The following is a 23,868-nucleotide window of genomic DNA, read 5'->3' as shown; positions in this document are numbered from 1 at the left end:
GTGGATCGGTGTTCACCCGCCATAACTTGTTGATCATCGTCAAACTAGTAGAGTCCCGTCTTCGTGGTTTGTAAGGTGGATTGTCATGATGAGGGTGAATCAATGCTGGAGAGAGATGTTCGCTATCACTGTAACTGCATTGGCTTCGATCATCGGAGTAAAGAGAGCCACTGGATGCGCTTATACATGACGCCGGAGACAAGTTACCGGAAGGTGACGGGGCTCGGGTATGCCGTGGGGAGAAATAATTCGATTGCGGCTTTAACTGGTTCTGACTTGGGGTAGGGATTTCTGTTGGAGGGGGAGCTTGAATCTCCTGTCTGTACGGAGTAGACACGATTCTCAAGGGAGGGGGTGCAGAATGTGCTGACCGCACAACAGTAGGACGGCGTACAAGATTCAACTGGGATCCTGACTGAGTTGAGGGAATAGTCGAGAGGTTCGCTGATGGTCGAGTTTTAATCACCGGCTCAGGGCTCAGACTCCGGCTCGTTGCGCTCTTTGGAGGCGAAGGTGCGAGGGTTTCGATTTGGGGGACAAGTGGAGGACTTTGTGTGATAGACATTTTAGGAGAATTGGTCAAGAGAAAGAAGAAGCATAACAATGTCTCCGAGTCGGGGCTCGGTGGAGGTTTAGGATGAGGATAAAGATGAAGATGAAGAGTGGGGAAGGGAAGAGGTCGAAAGGAAAGAAGTTGTCCATAGAAGAGGAAGTTGCGACTGTACAGCCAGCCACTTGAATACGCCATGTTGGAATTTGAAATGATCGGAAACAAATATCTCAAAACTTTGAGGATAGCAAGGCCCTTATAATATTGATACAATGTGCTCATTGCAGATAATTCACGTCTTCATAATGATCCACACGTGACTATGATCAATGGACGAAAACATGCGAGGGACGTGGATTATGAACTGAGGACTATGGCGGATGGAAGTTGTAAAGGAGTTTCCGGTCTTTGGCTAAATATAACCCCTCATGCCAATACTTCACCTTCGTGAAGGACGATGCGACTGTGCCAATGGAGATGCAGCTTACGAAGGATGTATACATAGTTCTGTCATACAGCACAATGGCATAAGAATGAGGTGATATACAGAATGCCGTTGATGAGATAGACGCGTTGGTGACTGTGTCGAAGGAGTGTTCTCTGACTCGAGAAAGTTGCGGCGGTAGAGATTTGTGAGCGAGGGTTCTGTGTCTCTATCACGTGAGCACAGCCATTTCTCCAGACATGTCCTTGGCGCATCTACGGTACAGAATTCCAGAAATGTATGAATAAGTACAAACAGCTTGACATGAAGTCACTTTGAAGATTCTCTTGTTTAGATGCCCGAGATTCTGCTCGGTACTCACGTGAGTTCTAGAACCGGTATAGCTTTGAAGGCCACTCCCAAACTTGAAGCTTTCGGGATCTGTCAACAGGCCAAATCAAAGTAAGCGACGGCTACAACGCTTCGCCATATGCAATAAATATGCCCCATCTTATCGATGTTCCGGACTAGATGCCTAGTCCTTCAATATTTCAACGCTTCAGGCTAGCATCCAACTTCCGTGACTCTCCAAATCCGAGCGCTATAGGAACCAACCCAAGGCAATCCGTACCAGTGTTTTGTAAGTTAGAACACCCGGAAATGCTGAATCCTAAACGGGGCGCACCACAGCTCCCTCTGTACAAAAGTAAGAATACACTTGGGGGTTGAGGACCTTTCTCAAGATGGATTATAGAAATCCAGTACTGGTGGTATATAATTGTTTGTGATTTAGCCACCGGCCTTTTATACAGTAGGAGCTCCATGTCTCAACTGGTTCTTCTTCCCGCCCTTCCCCCTATTTACTTGCAATGCATTTACCATTCCACATCAACTTACTACCTTAGTATGCATGTATATGTTTTCAAACGACTCATATTACTCGCCAACTTACAATTCTACTACCACCAGCACCAATACCACTTCTATTTCTGTGTGGATTTCGTTTTGTCTTCACCCTTTACGATATCTGACGACCTACTTGTAGCTACTCGTAAACGGAGGGTATTTTTCCGTCAAGTCCGGGACAATCAGCGAGTTTCCCCCGGCCACCCAGCCTCGCCACCTCACCCCCACCATGCTACGTCACATAAGGCTTACTCATCCGTGTAAAGTATTGGTGGGGTGGTAAGTTACAACCACAACATCTGATTTTTTCCCTCAACACCATAACCACACTCACTCTTGGTATACACGTCTAAGGATACATATACAGACGAGCCTCTTCTCCAGGACTCCAATACTCTGTCTTACAATCCACTCAGCCCCAATCAAAAATGGCTAGCGCAACCGCAGACTTCGGCATTGATGTTTTTGCCAAATACAAGCCCATCGCCCTCGACCCCGCCAATCCCAAGCTATCCGAACAGCAAAAAGCTGATCTTCTATCAAACATCGCCGTCCTCCGAGACACAATCGTCTACTTCACATCCTCCGGAGCAGCTCGCGGAGTAAGCGGTCACACTGGTGGTCCATACGATACCATTCCCGAAGTATGCATCCTCGAGGCCTTCTTCCTACACTCCTCAGAGAAATTCATCCCCATTGTATACGATGAAGCCGGACACAGAGTCGCTACGCAGTATCTGCTGAGTGCTCTGCACAAGCATATCCCATTCGAACATCTCCTGCATTACCGTGAGGCCAATTCCAAGTTGCCGGGTCATCCCGAACTCGGTCTCACACCCGGCGTCCAGTTCAGCTCCGGACGTCTCGGACACTTGTGGTCGTTTGTTAATGGTGTCGCCCTTGCGAACCCAGATAAGACACTCTTCATGCTCGGCTCGGATGGTTCTCAACAAGAAGGAGACGATGCCGAGGCCGCTCGTCTTGCCGTGGCACAGAACTTAAACGTCAAGATTATTGTCGACGATAACGATGTTACCATTGCCGGACATCCTTCGGACTACATGAAAGGATACTCGTTGGCACAGACATTGAAGGGACATGGCCTGACTGTATTTGAGACACCGGGAGAGGACGTTGACAAGCTCTATGCTTCTATATGCACCGCAGTCACACACAATGGACCTGCTGCTGTTATCTGCAAGAGAAAGATGGCTCCGGGAATTAAGGGTTTAGAAGGTACAACTCACGCCCACGATGTCATTCCCGTCAAGATTGCAACCGAATATCTCAAGGAACGTGGTTACGACAAAGCTGTTGAGAAGCTCCAAGCCATCACGCCCAACTCCCTCGCATATCTCTACACTGGCTCTACCCAGGAGAAGAGCGCCAACCGTGTCGTTTTTGGTGAAGCCGTCGTCTCAGTTCTAGAAGGCCTTTCAAAGGAGGAAGCCCGCGATCGTGTCCGCGTAATCGACTCGGATCTTGAGGGCTCAACCGGATTGAGTGTAATCCACAAGCAGCGCCCTGAAGTGTTCCTCTCTTCCGGAATCATGGAGCGAGGCAACTTTTCTGCAGCAGCCGGTTTTGGTTCTACCAAGGACAGACAGGGAATTTTCTCCACATTCTCTGCCTTCCTCGAGATGATCATCTCGGAAATCACCATGGCTCGCCTTAACCTCGCAAACGTCCTGTGTCATTTCTCCCACTCCGGTGTTGACGAGATGGCAGACAACACCTGCCATTTCGGCCTTAATACCTACTTTGCCGATAATGGCCTGATCGATGGCGATACGACCAGACTTTACTTCCCTGCGGATGCAAACCAGATGCGCGCCACTGTTGCCAAGGTATTCTGGGACCAAGGGATTAGACTCGTAATCTCAACCCGTGCTAAGGTACCCTTGATCCTGAAGGAGAAGAGCGAAGAGCCATTCTACGGCAAAGGATATGAGTTCGCCCCCGGCAAGGACGAATTTATCCGCACCGGAACCGCAGGATACGTCGTTACGTTCGGCGAGATGGTGTACCGCGCCGTCGACGCTGTCGATCGTCTGCGCTCCGAAGGGTTGGACGTTGGTCTTATCAACAAGTCCACGCTGAATGTTGTTGACGAGGAAGCGATGCGGAAATGGGGTTCTACCGGCTTTGTTTTGGTACTGGAGAGTTTGAACCAGAAGACTGGACTAGGGAGTAAGCTGGGCACGTGGCTGTTGGAACGACAATTGACGCCCAAGTACAAATATATCGGCACGACAAAGGAAGGATCCGGTGGTCTTGGAGAGCAGATTTTCCACCAGGGATTGGACCCACAGAGCGTTATCAAGGCCGTTAGAAGCTTGCAGTGATTTCTTAAATAGTTATATCATACCTCATAGATCGATCGATTGAATACCAATTTCGTTTCAAAAACAAAATCTACCTACACTCTTCCATAAACACAATCCATCCCATTACCCAACAAGCACCCTCCACTTTCTAATAAACCACCCCCTCGCCTCCCAACTTCCCGCCTCCCACGGCACGCCTCCGCGCTCCCGTCTATACACCACACCATCCATGAAAATATCTCGCTTCAGCTCCCATGGATCCACAATCCCTCCGCCTGCACCACCCAGTACAATTGCTTTATCCCGGAATGCGGGGAATGGGAGGAGGTCCAGATACGGCGGGTGGGCGATAAGGACCTGGCTTGGTGTTGGGCGGAGATCGGGGGGGATGTGGGGGTTGCTGGGCTAGGGGGTTGTTAGTGTAGGTGTTTTGGGGAAGGAGTGAGAAGGGGTTTCAAAGTGCGGTAGTTATTTGTCTGGGCAGAGCAAAAGAAACTTGTATATTCTGTTTACATGTAAGATTACTTACCAGAATAGCCTGTGGATCCGAGGAAGCGGTTACCGAGGGGTTATAGAAGGGAGATCTATGCAGCAGGAGGTCGCGTGGTGAGAGGTTGATGCAAGGCAGGTTGTGGAAGTAGGCGTGCAGGGTCGAGGTGAAGGTTGTTTGGATGTAGTTTAGGTAGGCGGAGGGGACGGGTGGGGTGGAGCGCGTGATGGGGATTGGGTGGCCGTAGAGGAATGCTGAGGTTGCTGTTATGAGGTCTTGGAGGAGGGGGGTTGCGGCTGGGGCGAATATTGGGGGTTCTGGGAGTAGTGAGGCGGTTGTGGTTGGGGATGTGGATGTGGTGTCTGGTACGGGAGAGTTGGAATCCAGAGGGGGGTATTGAGGTGAGTTTAAAAGTCCGCGCGGGGATGTATAACAGCTTAGTGCTGTGGCATCTATAGAGGCAGGCCAGCTTGAGTGGTTGGATGCCGGTAGGGAGAATTGGTTGGACGTTGGAAGATCGAAGAACTTTGGTGCTAAAACTCCAAGGACTGATCCTGCCTGGTTGGAGTTAACAGCTATGCATGGGTCCTGGAATATCGTGCCATTGTAGCTAGGAGTATTGACCAACATGCCATCCAAAGACGCAGAGGCCAATGAGAGAGACAGAACTTCATCTCCATTGAAGTCATCGCTTGGGAATAGCTCAGGGGTTATCCAATCGAGGTCCAATGATATGGACGGTGAGGAGTCAGATTGCAACTCAGGCTCATTGAAGAACGGGACAGGGACCCCGTCTCCCCGCGTCTGAGATATGTCCGTTATGCCATCTCCAGAAGAGCTTATAGCACTCTCACTAGCACCTAGCAGTATGCTTTGAGGCTTCAGGGGCCTCAGCTGATGCTGCTTCATTGGAGCATGACGGTTGACACCCCGATTTTGAATGCGGTCTTTTTGTCTCTGGCCTGTGATGTGACATTGAGTTAATCATCTAACTTTCTTATCTCCTGTAACCTAGAACAATAAGCCAACTCACGATATAGTTGTTGCGAATTACGATTCTGTTCCTTCCGAGCTTCGGTAATGATTCGCTTCCGCCGCCCACTGGAACCAGCCTCTCTTCGTTCATGATCAGGTTGATTCATCATCGTAAGACATCCACATCCTTGAGCTACAGTAGGTTCGATCGATTATAGCAAGGTAGATTTGTGCAGGTAAGCCATATCCAAAGATGTGTACTTGATTTAGCAATTGTATGTAAAGACTGTCGTTGTTGCTTGGAGGGGCTTCTGGCTTACGATTCGTCGGCCAATCGGGCGGTGTTACGGAGTTAAAAGTGGGTGTATTTGGAAGAAGACCTTCATAAGCCACATCCAAAACAACTACAGGTAGTAAAGTTCAACGTTATAATCCAAGCATGAACCGGTAAGCCATGTTTTATGGAGAACGTCTCTCGTCTTATACGAAGGGTACCTAGGAGTTAAGTAAACCCCGTTCAAGATATCTGTTCAAGAAGGTGATATAAAGTGCCGGATCTCTTCCTAAATCTCTCCCATCATCTCATCATTTATTCATCATACTCCCTTCTTGAAGAAAGGCCTCTACAGACTCGCAAGTATTCTCGGTCTCAATCCTGAAACTTCCACCCACTACCACATCTCATCATGGCCACTCAAAAGAAGATCATCGTAGTCGTTGGTGCCACCGGAAACCAAGGCTCCTCAGTAGCCCACACATTCCTCAATCTCCCCTCATGGCACGTCCGCTGCATAACCCGCAACCCTTCATCCCCCGCCTCGCAAGCACTCGCTGCTCTAGGAGCTGAACTCGTACAAGCCGATCTTGAGGACCCCGGCTCCCTATCCAAAGCCTTCTCCCACGCAAACGCCATCTTCGTGAACACCGATTTCTGGGCCGTGTATGGAGCCACGAACAAGGAATTCGCCGGGCAAGAAAACGCTTTGGACAGAGCCGGGGAAATAGCATTCGAGAAGGAAGTCTCGTGGGGGAAGAACGCCGCGCACGCAGCAGCTGCTGTGCCATCGCTAGAGCGCTACGTTTATTCCACTCTGCCCAGCATCCGAAAGGGCAGCAATGGGAAATACGGTGCTCATCACAACGAGACCAAACCAACCATTGCCGAGTACATTATAAAAGAGGAACCCGAGTTGGCTAAAAAGGCGTCTTTCATCTACCTGGGCGCTTACACCACAAATCCATTCATCGCAGGTCCGCGATTCGATGCCGAGAGCGGGCAATTCAAATTCCTTGTGCCTTTTAGCAAAGAGGTCAAAGTACCAATCATCGATCCCGTGAATTCAACCGGCCCGTTTGTGCGTGCGTTGGTCGAGGACGAGGATGTGGGTACGCACTTGTTGGCTTACGACAGCTACCTCACAGCTGAGGAAATTGTAAAGCTGTGGTCGAAAACGAGTGGGCAGGAAGCAGAATTCGTGCTAGTGACCACGACCTTTTTGCACGAGAAATTTGGGCTTCCCAAGGAAGCGTTGGCTGCGCCGAATGCGATTAGCGAGTTTGGGTATATGAGTGGGATTGAGAAGTTTATTGAACCGCCCCAGTTGAAGAAGAAGGGACTTACTAAGTCCTATGAAGATTGGTTGAAGGAGAGAAATTGGAAGGAGGTGCTGGAATCCATCAAGTCTTCCGCGATTCCTTCTTTCAAAGCCATGGAGTGAGGAGGAAGTCGGAACTGGGCTATTATGTAGCGATATGAGGTTCTAATGCCAAGTAGCTTAGGCGTAGTATTATTACTTGAGAGCAGGTTGCTTGACCAGCGTCAGATACATGCTGCTATGTACCCCATTTATTTCTCATTTAATGATGAAACACAGCTATTAAGTTTCAGGGGTTCGTTCTCGCCTATCTAGTGTCGCTACACCTGTCGAATTTGTATAAAAGTCTGTAGAGAAGGAAAAACACGAGCAGTAAAAGATAGATATGTAGGGAAATATTTGGATATATAATAGTATATGTCGGACTACTACGGTTCTGACTGCCGGATTCAATAGCTTTTATCGCTGTTTTATGCAGCCTCGACCGCTCGCTCAAACAATTAACCTTTACGTGCTCCGGCTCCCATGGTGGTTAGGGTCGGACATTGCTGCGGCAGTCCCTGAATCCACATGCACTATGACCTTAGATGTCCGCATCCTGGTACGGCCATAGCTTTGCGAAGAGTTCCCTTTCCGCCTCATCATCAGCATCCTCAATGAAGGAATTCCTGAGCTCGGCTACAGCAGTACGTATCTGGTCGAATTCAGTTGGATCTACCATCCCATTTGGAGGCAGTCCCCATTTATCTCGAAAGAGTCTTAATATTTCTCCAACATTGCTCATACTCTCCTCCTCGGCCTCGTGTAGTGCAAGCTCCTGCTCGTTGAAGCTGACAGGACATTTATCAGACTCTGGACAAAGGTCCTGCCACTGCTCGACGATGGAAAGCAGTGCCCGCCGAAGGAAAAAGACATCGCGATCCTGCCATACGTTCACAACAAGGCGTGATGGTTCTGTTCGCACGTCGGCATTGTCTAGTTGTAGGGCAGCCCAATGTCTTGGATTTTCGGTCTTGGTCTCCGCCTCGTAATATTTATGGCAAGTTTCGCTCTTTCTGTCACTATCAATCTTCGCCTTCTCGTTTTGATCAAGGCTGTCATAATCCTCTGGAAGCTCGGACAAGGCCCAACCATCAGCAACTATCCCTGGATGCCGAAACATCCTCGGGACGCCACATTGGTAAAAGAAGGGCATAACGGCAGCTGATTGCCAGTCAATTATGCGAGTGATTTGCTTTGATTCGGGGTCAACGAATACGTTATCAAGATGGAGGTCTGGATGCCAAAGTGTTGGCGAGTGTGTATCGTCCGTCCCTAAGGGAGGTACCATAGCTGGAGCGAGTTGTAGATACCGATCTAAGAGATCAAGCACCTCCTCGGGCGACTCGGGTTCTGTAGGGGATCGATGGTAATTCATACGAGGACGCGCATGCGTTTTGATAAACTGCATCTCATTTGTAGCCATAGCTTCTATAAACTCGAGCGGTCCGTTATCTGCGTACCGTTAGAACAAGCTAGTTTGTATTGTATTAAATGGGAGACTCACATGGTCCTCTATTCATATCCATGCCTGCCCTTTCACCGCGCCACATCCCGCTCGAGACGAGCGGTCCCATCTTGAAACGTTCGAGTACCGATGAGTCCAGTGGCACATTGGTTATTATAGCGTTATCACTGCACATATCCTCTGGAATGTCATCCCTGAAATAGATGCAACCGGATTTCACGAACTTCGTCGATGCAAGCTGCCGCTCTATCCCCACAATCTGCGATATCATTTCAAGTTTGAAATTCATCTACCATTGATACCAGAGACTGCCCAGTGGCTTGCCTGGGGCCTTTTCCTCCAGGATGTATTCTGCCCCAACCGCATTGTTTCGATCAGCAGACCAGGCAATAATACGAGGAGTAGGAATATTCAATGCATCGCGCAGCTAATAATATCAAAGGTTAGGTTTCGGTTCTTAGGCTTAGATGACAGAAGTACTTACAAATTCGCGAGTGGCTACTTCCGACGCCGTTGTATAATAAGCAGGCCCCGCGATCAGATTTGGGAGCTTTGCAAAGACCTCCGAACCGTTATCCATCGTGAGCAAGTAGGCTTTATTGTTAAGCCCTTCACGACACTTGAGAACTCTAGTGCCTAAAGTCTAAGTCAGCCACGAGTTTAATAGATAGGATGGATTGTAGAGACGCACAATAACGGGCACCCTCACTAGAGACCGCTGTAACTTCAGGAGTTGTTGAAGGTCGAATTCAAGATATCTTTCTGACAGCTGTACAGATTCATTGAATCTATACCAGGTTAGCGTTAACGCATATAGCTCGAATAATAAGGAGGAATGTTAGACGTGCATCCAGCGATTCCTTGTGTATCTGTAGAGTTCCTCCTCCGATATATCTTCCACTACAAACATTAGGATCCTGAAGAGTGAGGATGTGCTATACATACACGTTCCATTAGACCTCTCTGCGCAGAGGAGGGGCATTGTTATTGCGCGGTTAGCACTCTGCCTTTCGACTGAAGTCGCAAACGTAGCAACGGTCGACGGTCGAATGTACTGATAAGTAATGGTTCTATATGCAGAGAACCAGCGACGTAGTGGATAAGTCCGAGCGTTCCATGTTAGAGCCATAGTGGAACCTGCCTTCTTCCAGTTCACCAACGCGCGTTAGAACACGCAATTTATCGTGGCACAGCTAGGTAGTAGTAAGCAGCGTTATTATAAGGTATTGTTTCAATTTCCAAAGTCTTAGCGCATAAAATCAAGGCTAAGAGTAAAGACTATATTATCCCAGTCGATCGTAAGGCTTATAATAGTCCAATAATAAGGAGAGAGAGGAGCTGGTGCTTATACTTATATATCAACCAATCCAACTAGCTCAAGAGGAATAATCGCTATTATATACACTTAAGAACTTAATACAAGAGCGGGAGACCGAGGATTCGCTATCTAATAGGCTGTGCCGTCGTTCTCAGCTGCGGCGAGGCCGATAGAAGGTTATTCGGAGTGGGTCTATATAGGTAGCGTAGAGAGCGTATAATAAGATCAAACGACTAGGCGCGGGGTGTTAGGAATAGATAGAAGAAGAAGATCTTTAAGCAGCGGAGGAGCGCGAGTTTTATAAACGTTAAAAGCGGCGGCTGGACCGTACACGCACCTTGCCCGAAGCAAAGGGTCGCTAAACCAGGGGGGGGGGGCAACCCGCAGTACAGTACTGAGATAATAAATGATAAAAATTCATATAAGATTACAAAAAAATACAAGTGCTTGCTCTGGCATACAAAAAGAGAGCCTAGAAGAGCAAAAAGTTGGAGACTGGGGGAATTGAACCCCCGACCCCTCACAAGCTACACTGTGGAAGTGTGCGAAGCGAGTATCATACCCCTAGACCTGTGATTGAGTTAGATGTATATCCATGATGATGATGTTGAAGGTGTTATTTACCAAGTCCCCTCTAACATTTGTGATGTTTTTGACACATTTTCGCTTATTTCAATATAGGCGAGTAACAGCGTTAGTGCCGAGATCATTTAGCCGAGCCGAGATGCAGAAAATATTCCCCCCAACCCCAACCTCCAAGCTCAAAGCTCCCCCACCAAAACATCGACATCCCTCTACCTTCATGTGATATGGAGTCAGAATACACCCGCCTCCATATCACCCCCCTCAACCCCACCCCTCCTCGCCACCATTCTCCCACCCTCAGTCCTCCCCAACGCCCGCAACATCTCCTACCACACAATCGAGACCTTCCCTGAAAAAGCCTACGGCTACGTCGAACTCCCCATCATGGATGCCGAGAAGATCAAAAAGAAGCTCAATGGCTCCATCCTTAAAGGAACGAAAATCCGCATCGAGAAGGCAAGGCCGGATAAAGAACCACCCATAGCAGAAGAGCCAGAACAAGCCAAGAAGAAGCCGAAGAAGCGCAAGAGGGACAGCACCATACCCGGTGTGGATATCGGAGAACGCAGTGTGAAGCGGGGATGGACTGTTCCGGGGAAACCAGATAAGGACAAGAAGAAGATCAAATCGAAATATACTACGGGTTCGGAATGTCTTTTCAAAACAGTCGTTCCTCCTAATGTTGCGGCGAATGCGAAGTCTATGGATGGAAAAACGGACAAGAAACACAGGAAGGCCGGGAAGGAGGCACTTGTGCATGAATTTTCGAAGAGTACCAAGTATGCGACGTTCTTGAGAGATAATGCCGTTGCGGGTGGCTCCAAGGCTGTAGAGTTTGTGGAGGGCAAGGGGTGGGTAGACGAAGAGGGGAATGTGCTTGAGGAGGTCAAGAAGTCTCAGAAGACGCCAAAGGTAGAATCGAAAGTACTGGTTGCAGAGAGGGCATCAAAGGACGATAAAGATGAGAGTTCATCAGAAGAGGAATCGGATCACGACAATACGGTTTCAACCTCGAAAGTACCCACCAAGCCAGCCCAGGACGAGAGCAGCGACGAAAGTTCCTCTGAAGAAGAAATAACTTCTCCATCCGCATCAGCTCCTACGCTAGTCCCGCAGGCAGCAGAGGAAGACACAGAAACATCCACATCCGGCTCTTCGTCCTCAGAATCCGACTCCGAGTCCGACTCTTCAGAATCCTCAGAATCCTCAGAATCAGAATCCGCCCTACAACCTTCCCCCCGCCCCTTGTCCCGCCCACAATCATCTTCCGGCCCTCCCATCAGTCTAAGCATCAAGATCCCCTCAGCAATATCGACTCCTGCCCACACCGTCCATCCCTTAGAAGCGCTCTACAAAAAGCCCAAGCCAGATGACGGAGTTGCGCCTGAGCCAGATGTACCGTCCTTCAATTTCTTTGGCGCTGATGGCGATGTGGATGAGGAAATGGACGAAGTCCCAAATCAGGTGCCATTAACGCCTTTTACACAACGCGATTTCGAATACCGCGGGATGCGAAGCGCGGCACCAACGCCCGATACTGCACATCCTAACAAACGATTTGTCTGGCCCACTGAAAATTCCGACGACGAGGATGATGATGTACCGACTTCGCCGATTCGTAAAGGATCGAGTAGCAAGGAAGGGGAAAAGAAGGAGGGTGCGAGTGCAGAGAGCGATTTCCAGAAATGGTTTTATGAAAATAGGGGCGACACGAGTAGGGCGTGGAAGAAGAGGCGGAGAACTGTGGCGAAGGAGAAGAGACATAGGGAGAATCGGAAGAGGGGTGAGAGAGCTGCTTAGCTTAGACTTGGTTTCCGCGACTCGATACCCTGTTGCATTTATTGGTTTGGCTTCTTAAAGTATGTGTGAGGACTGGGAGACAATCATTTAATCTCTTTAAGGCTTACCAATTATTTGGTCTCTTCCTGACTCTGTTCACGTCGTATCTCTTTTACGCTTTCCAAGTGACTGTTTTGCGGATCCGTCTCGATTCTTGCAATGCTGATTATCACTATTTTTTCTTGCTTAATCTCGGGGGGTTCAGCTTCTGGGGTACAGTTAATCAAAGATGTTATCCTCGAGCTGTATCGTCGAGTTCTTGGTTTAATACAGACAGAACCTTGCAGTCTATATCTTTCCTGCGCACACCCAGGACAAGCAACTTCCTAATTGCATTTCGTCGATTATGTTAGTCACAATCCATATAAAGTTATAAAGTCGCAGAAGGTGTACGTTGTTACTCACAGTTGTGGGAGAGGCCGTCGCAACCGCAAGAAGAAAAATCGAACCTTTGAATAAATAAATACATAGCAGCAAAGCACTTTTACCGAGATAATTCAGCTCCCTAAGAGTGCTAATTTTCTGTGATGATTAGTCGATTGATTGCTCTTCCAAGTCTCGAATCTGCGGTTTGGTTCAGATCCATAGATTCTCCGACTACTGACGCTTTGCTTGCCCGTGGATATCTGCTGTCATATCTAGCTAGTACTTTATAAATTGACTACACTCTACCTATTTATGCGCATATCAAATCAAACATGAACTTCCCTACCATCTCTCTCTTCTCAAACCCCCGCACAGCACTACGCATCACCACACGCACCCAAGTATAGCCCCCCGTCCCCCCCTCCCTCACGAACGAACCGCAAAGATACCTAAACACACCCACTACTCACAACCTCCTGCCCAGTCCCTCCACCGCCAACGCACAAACCAGCTCCTCGCACGGCCCCGGATGACACTGCCATGCGTAGTTTGTGCTTGTGTTGGGGCTATTGCGACTGCGGTTGGCCCATTTCTGGGCGCACACGAAGTCGTATATGTGGTGGCAGGAGGTGCAGGTCCAGAGGGGGCTCGTGGGGTGGATGGTGCTGATGCAGATTGGGCAGGTGGATCTAGGGGGCGTGGTGTGTTAGGAGAGGGGTTGTTGAGAACTTGATTGAGATGGGATGGGATGGGATGGTTAGATGCGCAGTGGTGGGTATATGATGTAAATATCATACCTTTCGTTGAGGAGGTCATCGGTGAGACGTTCTGCTAGAGATCCGGAAGTTGGGTTTGAAGACGGGATATCCTCTTGCTTACTACAGGTTGGTGGAGACGGGATTGATGTTTGTTCGAGGGGGAGGTTCGGTGGTACGGGAGGTTCATGGCGCGGGAGGTGGACCCCTGATTGAGCTTGGGGATGCATTGTTTTCTAATACGCCTGATGATAATAGGTGTAGAACTTGATATATTTGGCTCAAACAAGATCTGTATGATGGAAGATTGTGGAAATGGACATTTAGGAAAGGGAAGAGTCTACTACTTAACATGTCGAGACAGACCATAGTTGACTTTATGCTAAAGTAACGTGTAATGCAAAACTCTCATACTATAGAGTTTGAACAGGCTCTTTTAAAGTTGTACGGGTGCTAAGGTAGTTGTCTAACTTTGTGTTTACGTCGAGGATGGTCACGAGACCCTCGAGGAATAGTTTCGAATATAGCCCTCTTTTAGAACTTGCAGGTTCTAAAGTCTTTCAACGATACTAGACTGAGTTCATAGATGAAGATGTCTACTTCTCATAGTAGATTCAAATTTGCAGTTCGAAGAACCAGATTTCAGATTCTATTAAGTGTGATACGATTCGGGCTGCCCGGCTGGTGTGGCCAACGTCACTTTAACGATGCTAGTTATTAGTACCAAGAACCGCCTCATAGACTCTCTAGATCAATTCTAGGGCTTAGAGTTAGGATGAAATGGAAAATATAAGGTTACATTAACAAGTTCGGTACCTAACGCACAAATAATAGCGGCTTTCAAGATCTCTATACGTTACCCTTATTAGAGAAACAATCAAAACTTTAAACCCGTATTTTTCTTAGCACTCCAACTTTAACCATCAATGCCACGAGATTAATCAATAGAATGTTAGAGGTTTATATTAGTGTTAGTAGACTGAGCCTTCCTGAGATAGAGACGAGGAACCGGCAGCGTGACTCGTGCTCAGGTGGAATTTTCGATGCAGAAGAAGGGTCCTCGTATGTAGTCTAGTAACGTTGTATAAGGTTCCATCTCCCGTACTAAAGCTAAAGCCGATTCTTTAGAGTATTTAAGTATTAATCCCCTTATAATAATAATAGAGATTCGTAATTGATCAACGAGAAGTTTTAGGCGGGTATCTCATGCAGTATAGTATTTTAAACTTCTTAATATGTTAACCATAAAGGTGTTAGGCTCGATGGCTGCTATATCAGTGTCCTGAGAACATAGGGGGTTTGTTTGAACTTGATTGAAAAGAGTTATAGCCTACCTTGTATCTTGACAAGGCAGTTGTTTCGATTAAATACGCTGAGAGGCAGGCCGGATTATAGCGGTTACAAGCTATTTGCTTGGAAGCTGCGGCCGCACTAAGATGCTAAACATCGGTTCTCGGTAGCTGTCGCTATAGCTAGGGAGGTGTAGTATATATACCAAAGAATAGAAAGACAATATCTTCTATATCCAGGAACCTATGAGGTGACGTCATATTACTCCAGTTACATACAACCTCTCTTCCTCGCTCTCTTTCTCTCTCTCTTGAAACGCATCGAATTCCTGATGTTTGCAAGGTATACAGTATACCACCCAGCTCTTTACGTATTGCTTGCCTTACCTTGTGCTTGTGCCACCACGCGTCAGTTGACCATTCGCTTAATTAAAAAACTTGCCCCTCAATCCCCCCCTACCACCCACCCCTACACCGATATCAAGAAATCCACCGATTCGTCTCACGAAACTGGTAAATTGTAGGTAACAAGTGGTAGCAGCCACACACACTCGTCATCTAGGAATCCCCCATGTCTCGCCATGCCATGCCAAGCCAAGGAATCTGGTTATTTGCTACATCACAGTCACGCTTCATGATTTGATCCATTGTCCGTCGTCGACCTAGACATTCAGAGACACGGACGGCGCAGAACGACACACACATATATATACATACACAAAGACTCCTCTCTCTTGCCTCACAAAGAAACATTCAAAGTCTACCTGCCTACCTACCTACCTACATACCCTCAACAACAGATAGTTTTCAACCCGAATATCTTCATGAGAAGAGCTAGCTGCCCAACATGCCGACGAATCTCAACACGTTTATCCTCCCCGTCCGTATCGTGCAAGGCGTCTTCACAATAATAATCCTCGGTCTCACAGCCTATGGTACCTTTCCCCTTCCCCTCCTCTCCCCTACCCTACTAACCCCCATCTAGTCGTAAACTCCTGGTCCACCCCCTCCAACTGGTACACCTACCCACACTCCCCCTCGCAGGCAAACTTCCTCCTCTTCTGCAGCATCTGGACCATCCTCATCCTCGCCTACCTGATCCTCGCACTCGCGCGCTTCCCCGCCGCGGCGCACAAATATGCCATCCTGGCCGCCGAGGCCGTGACGATGGTTTTCTGGTTCGCGGGCTTCGTGGCGCTGGCGTCGTTGCTGGGGGATGTGGGGTGTTCGCGGTATTGGGGGGTTTGTAGGGCTAGTGAGGCGGCGGTTGTGTTTGGGGCTTTTGAATGGTAAGTTTGCGTTTTTGTTTTTCTTGAATATGTGGAGATGGAAATGGACATTGAAATAGACATGGAAATAGATATGGAGGTGGAGCTTTAAGAGATGGTGCTGATTTTGACGTGTAGGTTGTTGTTCACTGGTACGACTATTTTGGCTGCGCTGCATGTTTGGCGGTCGAGGAAGACGGGGAATACAGCACATGATCCTGCTGTGGAGGTTCAGCCGGCTGTTTGAGTCTGATCGAATCTGCTGTTGACGAGAATTTCAAATTGAGGTATTCGGTTTGTTCTGGTGAATACTCTGGGCTGGACTGGGGATGAATGGTCTTCTTGCTTGGAGTTTTGGGATAGGGTTGGCGTGTTGGACAGATATACCCGGTCTTTGACGATTCAGTTCACTTGGTAGACATCCCAACCCCCTCAGTCTGTTTGTTTTTTCTCGAAGGTTTTCTAGGTTGTTTGTGTGGGGAAAATCGTATTTATACGTTGCTTAAAGGGAAAAAGAATTAAACGACATATTGGTTAATCAGTGTCAGGTGTCATAGATATCCGTTATGATTGATGTTTCGACCACCTGTTGACTGTTGACATTGCTCTTGTCTAGTAGGTTGAAAATGGGAGCTACCCAGGCTGGCAATGCAGGCTTTTTGCTAGTACTGGCCTCACAGCTTCGTCTGCCTGCTGAAAATGACGAAAGATATCGATGTCCACCTCATTGGGAGATCTCTCGGCGAAAGGAAATGAACCGAAATAGAACTGACATTGAACTGTATTCAACCTTCCAAATTTCCCCCAAATACATGCTTCAACGAAAGACCCTGGTGAGTCAACTGCTCTGTGATGAAGATTATCAATTCCTTCGTCTTCGCCGAAAGCTGCACGTCCGACCATGCTCAGTCCATTTGCGGCTACGCTCCTGGAGGCTGCACCTCATGAATGCATCACGAGTTTTAGAGTCTGTCTGCATCCAGTAGAGGAACAGGCAACTTCTGTCTGATGAAGGCTGCATCGCCGACAAGGCCGACCTGATAAGGAGGTGCTGGATCGAGACTCGAAAGTGGTGATGACGATGTTGGGTAACCCGAGTTCTCAAGTGAACCCAACAAGTACTTGCAAGGGCCGGAGAGTGTCGGGCTCCTGAAATTACCACGACTGTAGGAAAGCTTGTGGGCATGTTTGCTAGGAGCAAGGGGCAAAGTAGAAGCTGCTGGAGAATAATGTAAGCTGTAGTTCGGGATGTCAGGAAGGGATAAAGACCTAAAATCGGAGTAATTTGTACAGCATTCTGTGTGCCTGCCTGTCCCCATCCCAGGTCCTGGGTGTAATAATAGCAAAGATCAAGCGTTCCGAAGAGCAAAGTCCAATTAAAGGGTTCTGTCCAAACCCCCTGACTATTTTGTAGTGTTCATCAATCAGACAGGTTCCGAGATGTATCAACAACCCAGCATTCATATCACCTTATTCCTCCAACACCAGGGCAAGAGTCTTGGCGAACTTCTGGAACTGCACCCTCTCATCATTAATCGCATCGTGTGCATCCTCCAACTTGTCAATCTCGTCCACGGCATTAAACCTCGATATGACTTTGGACGTCGTGGCATGCTCCTGCAGCAGCACCAGGTCCTCTCTTAGATCCTCAATGCGCTGGAGATCTGTCGCAATCAAAAAGTCGTTTCGCGGATCCGCCTCGTCGTCCTGCGAGCCTTCTCTCTTCATGCGCCGGATGTGCGACTTTAGTTCTCCGATGCGTTCCGTCTTCTTCTTGAGCTCGAGGCAGATGCGGCAGAGGGTTGGCCGCGAGACGGGAGGCTCCATCTCCATCTTCTTGCCGCAGACGTGTCGTAGGAGGGTGTTCTTGGGGCAGAACTGGCGGAAACAGGCCCATTCTATATCGCCACAGGCAAAGATGTATCGATCGTAGAAACACATTGTGGGGGAGAGGAAGAAGAAGAAGTTTGTGGTAAACTTGTGTGAAACGAAGGGATGAGATGGATGATATGGATGGTATGGTATGGATCGGCAGGGTCATTCAGGGTCATTCACCGCCTCGAGAGAATGGATGGCGGGGTAATTTTCTGCCAATCTGCCCCTCCATCTTCTTTCTCTTTGCCAATCTCACTACGAGGAATACGTTAATGCTATTGAAGTGACAAGGGATTTATGGATAATATAGTCAAGGTATTATTTATAATCCTCTTTCTTAACATGATCCCAAACCCATCTGATCTCCTCAGCCACCAGCTCAGGTTCGACCATCTGAACGTTGTGTCCACTCGTACTCCTCACCAACCTCCCGAAGCTCGAAAGTCGCAATATCTCCTCTTGCCACAAATGATCCTTTTCATCTGCAGACTCGAGATACTCCCTAAACAGTCTTCTATCTTCCTCAGTCCCATTCCCAGCCGCTACACCAGCATCGTACATACGTTGCAGGTCCCTTGGTGCATTACCTCTAATCACACTGATTGCCCGGTCACCAAGAGCCTGTTTCTCAAATTGCTTCTTCGCAGCCAAAACGGTCTGAGATGCTTTATACCCCTGCGATTCCGCAGCTTCAGTGAGGTGATGCTGGGGATCCTGTTGCATTTTCAAGACTACTTCCCATTCTTCCTTGGCCAGTTTCTGATTCGCTGTTAACCCCGTACCCTCATTCCAGTCTAGATCTCCCATCACATTCGAAATATACGGCAACGGCCAATTCCCACCATCAAATGACTTTTCCGTATTCGCATCTACGAACACCATGCCCACCACATCATTCGGTCGCAAATGCAGAAACTCTCGCGCACTCAAGCCGCCACACGAATGGCACACAATCAGATACGGAGGCGCAACACCAGCTTTCTTCAGAAACACATCAAGTTCACCAGCAGCAGACACAGCGCTAATTGCATCCGGCCGTGCCACTGGGCTCTCGCTCCTGCCCAAGCCAGGCCGGTCATACTCGACCCATCTTGCGAACGGAGTCACAAGGCGTCGCACACCTACCCATTCATCTACCGTGCTTCCTGAGCCTGGCATTAGAAGCACGACTGGTGCCCCGGGCTTGCGGCCTGGCCCTGATGCTGATAGGAAGAGCGCGTGGGTGCCGATGGATACCATGGCGGACTTTTCTCCTGCGTCCCAGGTTGTCGCCATTTAAGGCGGAGGGGTTGGAGAAACGCTAATTAAGGCAATGGTGAGGGAGCGGACGGTCTACTGGTACTAGATTGAGAGGAATTCTACGGAGTAGGATGGAGATATGAGGTTCAAAGAGAGTTGAAGGCGAAGGAAGCGTGGCGTGCCCTGAAGATCCCTATAGAGGGGTAAACTGACAGCGCTACTGCACAGTAACCTCCCCCACAGCAAGCTCCGTTTAAACTTCATCTAATATACCGAGATATGTACGAGAAAAACATTTGGGCAGAATGTTGATCAGTCATTCAGGACGCCTGAATAATATTTATGATCAAGTTACCTGAAAGCACAAAGCTATTTAGCTTGAATCAAGACCATTGGGAGGGGAATTGTGCAGGCAGCATATACGAAGTAGAGTGCAAATACTCGCACTATGCCATACGAAGCAAGCTCCAAGGAAAGCCGGCTCGTGCCTTTTCCGTAAATAGGTACCGGCGGTAGCTGTGGAGCTTTCCATGCCGACGCCGACCTCGTAATGTTTTTTTTTTTCGACGCTATCAGTTCGTATTCAAGTCCTGATGACGCTGCGTTGTCATCTACTTTAGTACAACAGGTACGAAGTAGCAACTTTTCAATACGGAGTACCGTGGTAGACCAGGCCAGCAACAATATACCAGGATTTCATAGTCGACAGTTATGAGACTAAGTTTCTACGATAATGAACAGAACTGATGTATACCTAAGTCGAAGTAAACAAAAAGGAAAGAAAAGAAAAGAAAAGGGGTCGCGCGTGAAGGGTTCTCGGCACGGAAATGATCTCCCCCACTGTTTGCCCCTGTCGCCGGCATGCTGCGCCTAACTATAGGCACTTGGCCCAGCCTGCACGCACCCACAACGGTTCAACCTCGTTTTCATCCCCGTAAAATACTTTTTACCGTTAGAGTAGGTGACATCGAGGAACCTTGGCAGCAATAATGGCTAGGCCATCTGCCAAGTATTGATGGAAATTGATCTAAAGTACATTATGCGGACAGGATAAGTATCCAGGTTGGTCTCCCTTTCTTCTAGTCTTTCCCTCACTCACTTTATTCGACCTCTATTCTCCCTCATCAGGCTCTTCTCATTACCCCTTCTCTTAATCTTTCTTAAACCATCACACTCGTTACCATTTCTATTTTACCATAATGAAGGCCGGAGCATACGCCCTGGCTCTTGCAGCCACGCTCACTGGAGCAAATGCATACTGGAAGGGCTTCAATGTCCAGGCAACCCTTGCCGATGGGACTTGCAAATCCCAGGCCGACTGGGAAAACGATTTCAACAAGTTGCAAAGCCTCCCCGGTGGCTTCTCGAGCCTGCGAGTCTACGCTGCCTCCGACTGCAATACCCTCGCAAACGCCGTTCCAGCAGCAGTTGCCACTGGCGGACAGATCCTCGTGGGTGTATGGACGGAAGACTCGGACCACTTCAACGCTGAGAAACAAGCTCTCCTCTCGGCGGTCCAGCAATACGGCTTTGGCTGGGTGGTGGCAGTCAGTGTGGGAAGTGAGGACTTGTACAGGGGCGACACAACGGCCAGCACATTGGCATCACAGATATACGACGTTCGCGGCATGCTCTCCACCGTCTCGGGCTATACCACGGACGTTCAGGTCGGACATGTGGATACATGGACTGCGTGGGTTGATTCCGCCAACACGGCAGTCATCGAGGCAGCGGATTTCATAGGCACAGATGCATACCCCTACTTCCAAAACACCCAGGCCAACAGTATCGACGCCGCCTACGATTTGTTCTGGGATGCTATTCAGGACGTGAAAGATGTGGTCAACAGTGCCCATCCGGGAGCTTGGGTCTGGGTCACGGAGAGTGGATGGCCTACGAGCGGATCTACGGAGAACCAGGCAGTTCCCAGCGTTGATAATGCCCAGCAATACTGGAAGACGGTTGCGTGCTCTGCCTTCAACAGCGGACACACATTTTGGTACACGCTTGAGGATTTCTCTGCAAGCCCGTCCTTTGGTGTCCTCGACTCGAACGGCAATGCCTTGTACGATTTGAGCTGTTAAGGGAGATGCTGGGGGGCTTGGTGTCTGTATATATATTGGGATGGGGTTGGGATATAAAAGACTTTAGAAGATAATATTAATGATACTTAACCGTCTGGATCAGCATCCAAGTTGATTTTTCTGCGTTTTGCGTTTACGTTCGGTTGAGTAGAGTAGTCTCAAAAAGATATGTCGAACAATTCTTACGTTTTCGGGATATTCAAATGACGAATATGTCACTTTCAAATCACTTCTGGTTAAATCTCATTGTCACTGTCTGCTTTTTACATTAAGAAAGCAAATGCCGAAAGATAATTGCGTTGATACATACTGAGTGCTTAGAGCCCCAAGGTTTTACGAATATAAATCTCCCATGCCGCACATCAAATGCTACTCAAGTCCAGTCTTTTGTTCCCCTAAAACCAGTCTCTCACACCGCAAGGAGAAACGAATTCCAAAGTCATCTTCTCCCCGTCCCTTCCTCCATCATCCGCCCCGTTCAACCATCACAAACTCCTCATCCCCCTCATCCTCACCAACAACATCCCACCCATCCGCCGTCTCACTCCCCCATATCTCATGCACCAACAACCCAACATCAAATAAGCCACTGGAAGTGAAGTCATTCAGGCATAACGGAGGGCTTTGAGTGGACCATTGATTGAGCTGTTACAGTGCGTACTTATTTGCAGACAGAAACATAAAAGTAATACAGGTATGGCAAGACACATCAACAAGCAAAGATATCTCTATTTTTCCCTTCCGAGATCATTCCGATTCTACTTGTAACCCAAGCCCATTGATTATCTTCAAGAACCACAATCAGTACTGACCACAATCCTTCTTGCATCGGCCACGACATTAGACATCGAATTACCCCATCTGCGATTCCCTATATTGCATCAACCTCCACAAACCCATCATCCATGCCACTCACCTTAGACTCAACAAACCTCGACCGCCTCCCACGCCGCGTCTGCCTCGCACCGTATAGTAATCACCAGCACTCCAATATCAGACGCCTGCGCCACTTCCTCCTACTATTTGATCGGTCAAAGAATCCATTCTAGTTCATAATATGAAAGTCCGAAACTCCCAGTTGGCGGTGAATGTGAAGTTGCAATGCTTAAAAACAAAAAGCCGATGATTCACGAGCGTGGAATGAGCTTTCCTGTTCATATTTTGGAAATCACTATAGCTAAGGACCTAGAGAGTTTAACTAAATTGTGTTCAAGTGTTGCCATTTGAAAAAGATGTTCCAATTCTAACTTGTATAGATGTAATTCACATTGGCTACCTACTAACACTCAGAATGTAATTAATGAACGCCTCTATTAACCAGAATAACATATTGCAGCGACAATTGCATCCAAATATTACCCCTCATCTGCAACGTTTCAAATTCGATATACTTCCCAAATCTGACAGTCAGCATAGTTTTAAAGAAGTACAGCTAGATGATGTTTCATACACGATAACGCCTTCTCAGCAATTCCACCAAACGTAAAAGTTGGTGTGACCTCTAGTATCCCGACCATATCGTCAAAGCCGCTATCCTGAAGCCCCTCCCACTTCTCCATATCGTCAATCTCCGCCATCATAAATCCAACATCAAAAGCTTCCGAGACCTCGAAATGAGTTTCCCTCGGCTTCAAAGAGGGTAGAAGCTCCTGCAGCGGTTTCGATACTAGCCCTAGTGTGTAAACGGTCTTCGATCTCAGGATGCGGTAGATAGCCGTGACTCCTGGGTAGGTGTACCTCCGGTGTACCGTATACGATTGATCGTGCTTCACGACCATGAAAAGCACCCCCGTGTCATTGGCGCGGGCCTTCCATTTCGTGATTTGCAGTCGGCTCGGTAGTTCTTGTCGCTTTCTGAGAGTTCGTATGAGAAGCTCAGGATGGATACCTCGGCTTCGATGTATCGCTGGTTGTCGTCGCCAAGTCTACCTTTCTTGGAATTAACCCTAATGTATGTACGCTTGGTCAGAATTGCAATTGTAGAAAGAGGGAGCGATAAGCTTACACGATAGACATCGTGATGGGTTGGAATGGGTATCCGTCATGTACTAGTAGCAAGAATCTATTTCACAAATCAAGCTGGGGACGCGGCTAAATACAATAAAAATTACTGAACTAGACGAAGAGATATCTTTACGATTAACTGTTTAGAGACTTGCTAAGATATAGGTAAGGTAGTGAGTCGACGAATTATTCACATAAACCTCGCTTAAGCCCCTATGCAAATGACTGCGGCGGCAGAATGATGAAAACATGGAATGGGAATAAAGGACAATGAACTATGACTCAATACACCGCTCTAGCAAACTCAGATGTTGGTAATTTGACTATTCTTCTATGTCATAACATCATCTTTGCAGCTACAATCCCACAATCCTCCACCAACCGCAAGTGCTCGGGTGAGCTCTGTGGGGCCATTCACCAGGTAGATCGACTGAATCGAGAAGTGGAGCTCAAGATATTGTCTTGCTAAAGG

At 48.1% G+C, this 23,868-nt stretch overlaps 7 protein-coding genes across 7 annotated transcripts; 5 read left to right on the top strand and 2 right to left on the bottom strand.

Moving 5' to 3' along the window:
* Positions 1-2,308: 2,308 nt before the first annotated feature.
* On the top strand, positions 2,309-4,225 carry TKT (Transketolase; the record flags this gene model as incomplete). The annotated part of the gene is made up of 1 exon (XM_031147379.1): positions 2,309-4,225. One exon carries the CDS (start codon positions 2,309-2,311, stop codon positions 4,223-4,225), a length of 1,917 nt encoding a protein of 638 aa, XP_031007504.1.
* Positions 4,226-6,358: 2,133 nt separating this feature from the next.
* On the top strand, positions 6,359-7,390 carry Nmral1_0 (NmrA-like family domain-containing protein; the record flags this gene model as incomplete). The annotated part of the gene is made up of 1 exon (XM_031147378.1): positions 6,359-7,390. The coding sequence occupies one exon, from the start codon at positions 6,359-6,361 to the stop codon at positions 7,388-7,390; it is 1,032 nt and encodes a 343-aa protein (XP_031007498.1).
* A 460-nt stretch (positions 7,391-7,850) lies between these two features.
* On the bottom strand, positions 7,851-9,903 carry AIM9_2 (Altered inheritance of mitochondria protein, mitochondrial; the record flags this gene model as incomplete). Its single annotated transcript, XM_031147377.1, has 6 exons — positions 7,851-8,761; positions 8,814-8,968; positions 9,068-9,201; positions 9,259-9,417; positions 9,466-9,562; positions 9,683-9,903. The coding sequence occupies 6 exons, from the start codon at positions 9,901-9,903 to the stop codon at positions 7,851-7,853; spliced, it is 1,677 nt and encodes a 558-aa protein (XP_031007505.1).
* A 787-nt stretch (positions 9,904-10,690) lies between these two features.
* Positions 10,691-12,477, top strand: LHYA1_G002399 (uncharacterized protein; the record flags this gene model as incomplete). The annotated part of the gene is made up of 2 exons (XM_031147376.1): positions 10,691-10,705; positions 10,807-12,477. 2 exons carry the CDS (start codon positions 10,691-10,693, stop codon positions 12,475-12,477), a joined length of 1,686 nt encoding a protein of 561 aa, XP_031007488.1.
* Positions 12,478-15,773: 3,296 nt separating this feature from the next.
* LHYA1_G002398 (uncharacterized protein) lies at positions 15,774-16,441 on the top strand (the record flags this gene model as incomplete). Its single annotated transcript, XM_031147375.1, has 3 exons — positions 15,774-15,861; positions 15,912-16,215; positions 16,333-16,441. The coding sequence occupies 3 exons, from the start codon at positions 15,774-15,776 to the stop codon at positions 16,439-16,441; spliced, it is 501 nt and encodes a 166-aa protein (XP_031007487.1).
* Positions 16,442-17,664: 1,223 nt separating this feature from the next.
* On the bottom strand, positions 17,665-19,344 carry LHYA1_G002397 (uncharacterized protein; the record flags this gene model as incomplete). Its single annotated transcript, XM_031147374.1, has 2 exons — positions 17,665-18,171; positions 18,424-19,344. The coding sequence occupies 2 exons, from the start codon at positions 19,342-19,344 to the stop codon at positions 17,665-17,667; spliced, it is 1,428 nt and encodes a 475-aa protein (XP_031007494.1).
* A 1,163-nt stretch (positions 19,345-20,507) lies between these two features.
* Positions 20,508-21,392, top strand: eglC_0 (putative glucan endo-1,3-beta-glucosidase; the record flags this gene model as incomplete). Its single annotated transcript, XM_031147373.1, has 1 exon — positions 20,508-21,392. One exon carries the CDS (start codon positions 20,508-20,510, stop codon positions 21,390-21,392), a length of 885 nt encoding a protein of 294 aa, XP_031007493.1.
* Between the last annotated feature and the right edge of the window lie 2,476 nt (positions 21,393-23,868).

This window comes from Lachnellula hyalina (genome assembly GCF_007821495.1).
Source record: "Lachnellula hyalina strain CBS 185.66 chromosome Unknown contig00027, whole genome shotgun sequence".
Lineage (NCBI taxonomy): Eukaryota > Fungi > Ascomycota > Leotiomycetes > Helotiales > Lachnaceae > Lachnellula > Lachnellula hyalina.
Note: the sequence above shows the minus strand (reverse complement) of the source record. Positions and strands in the feature narration are given on the sequence as shown.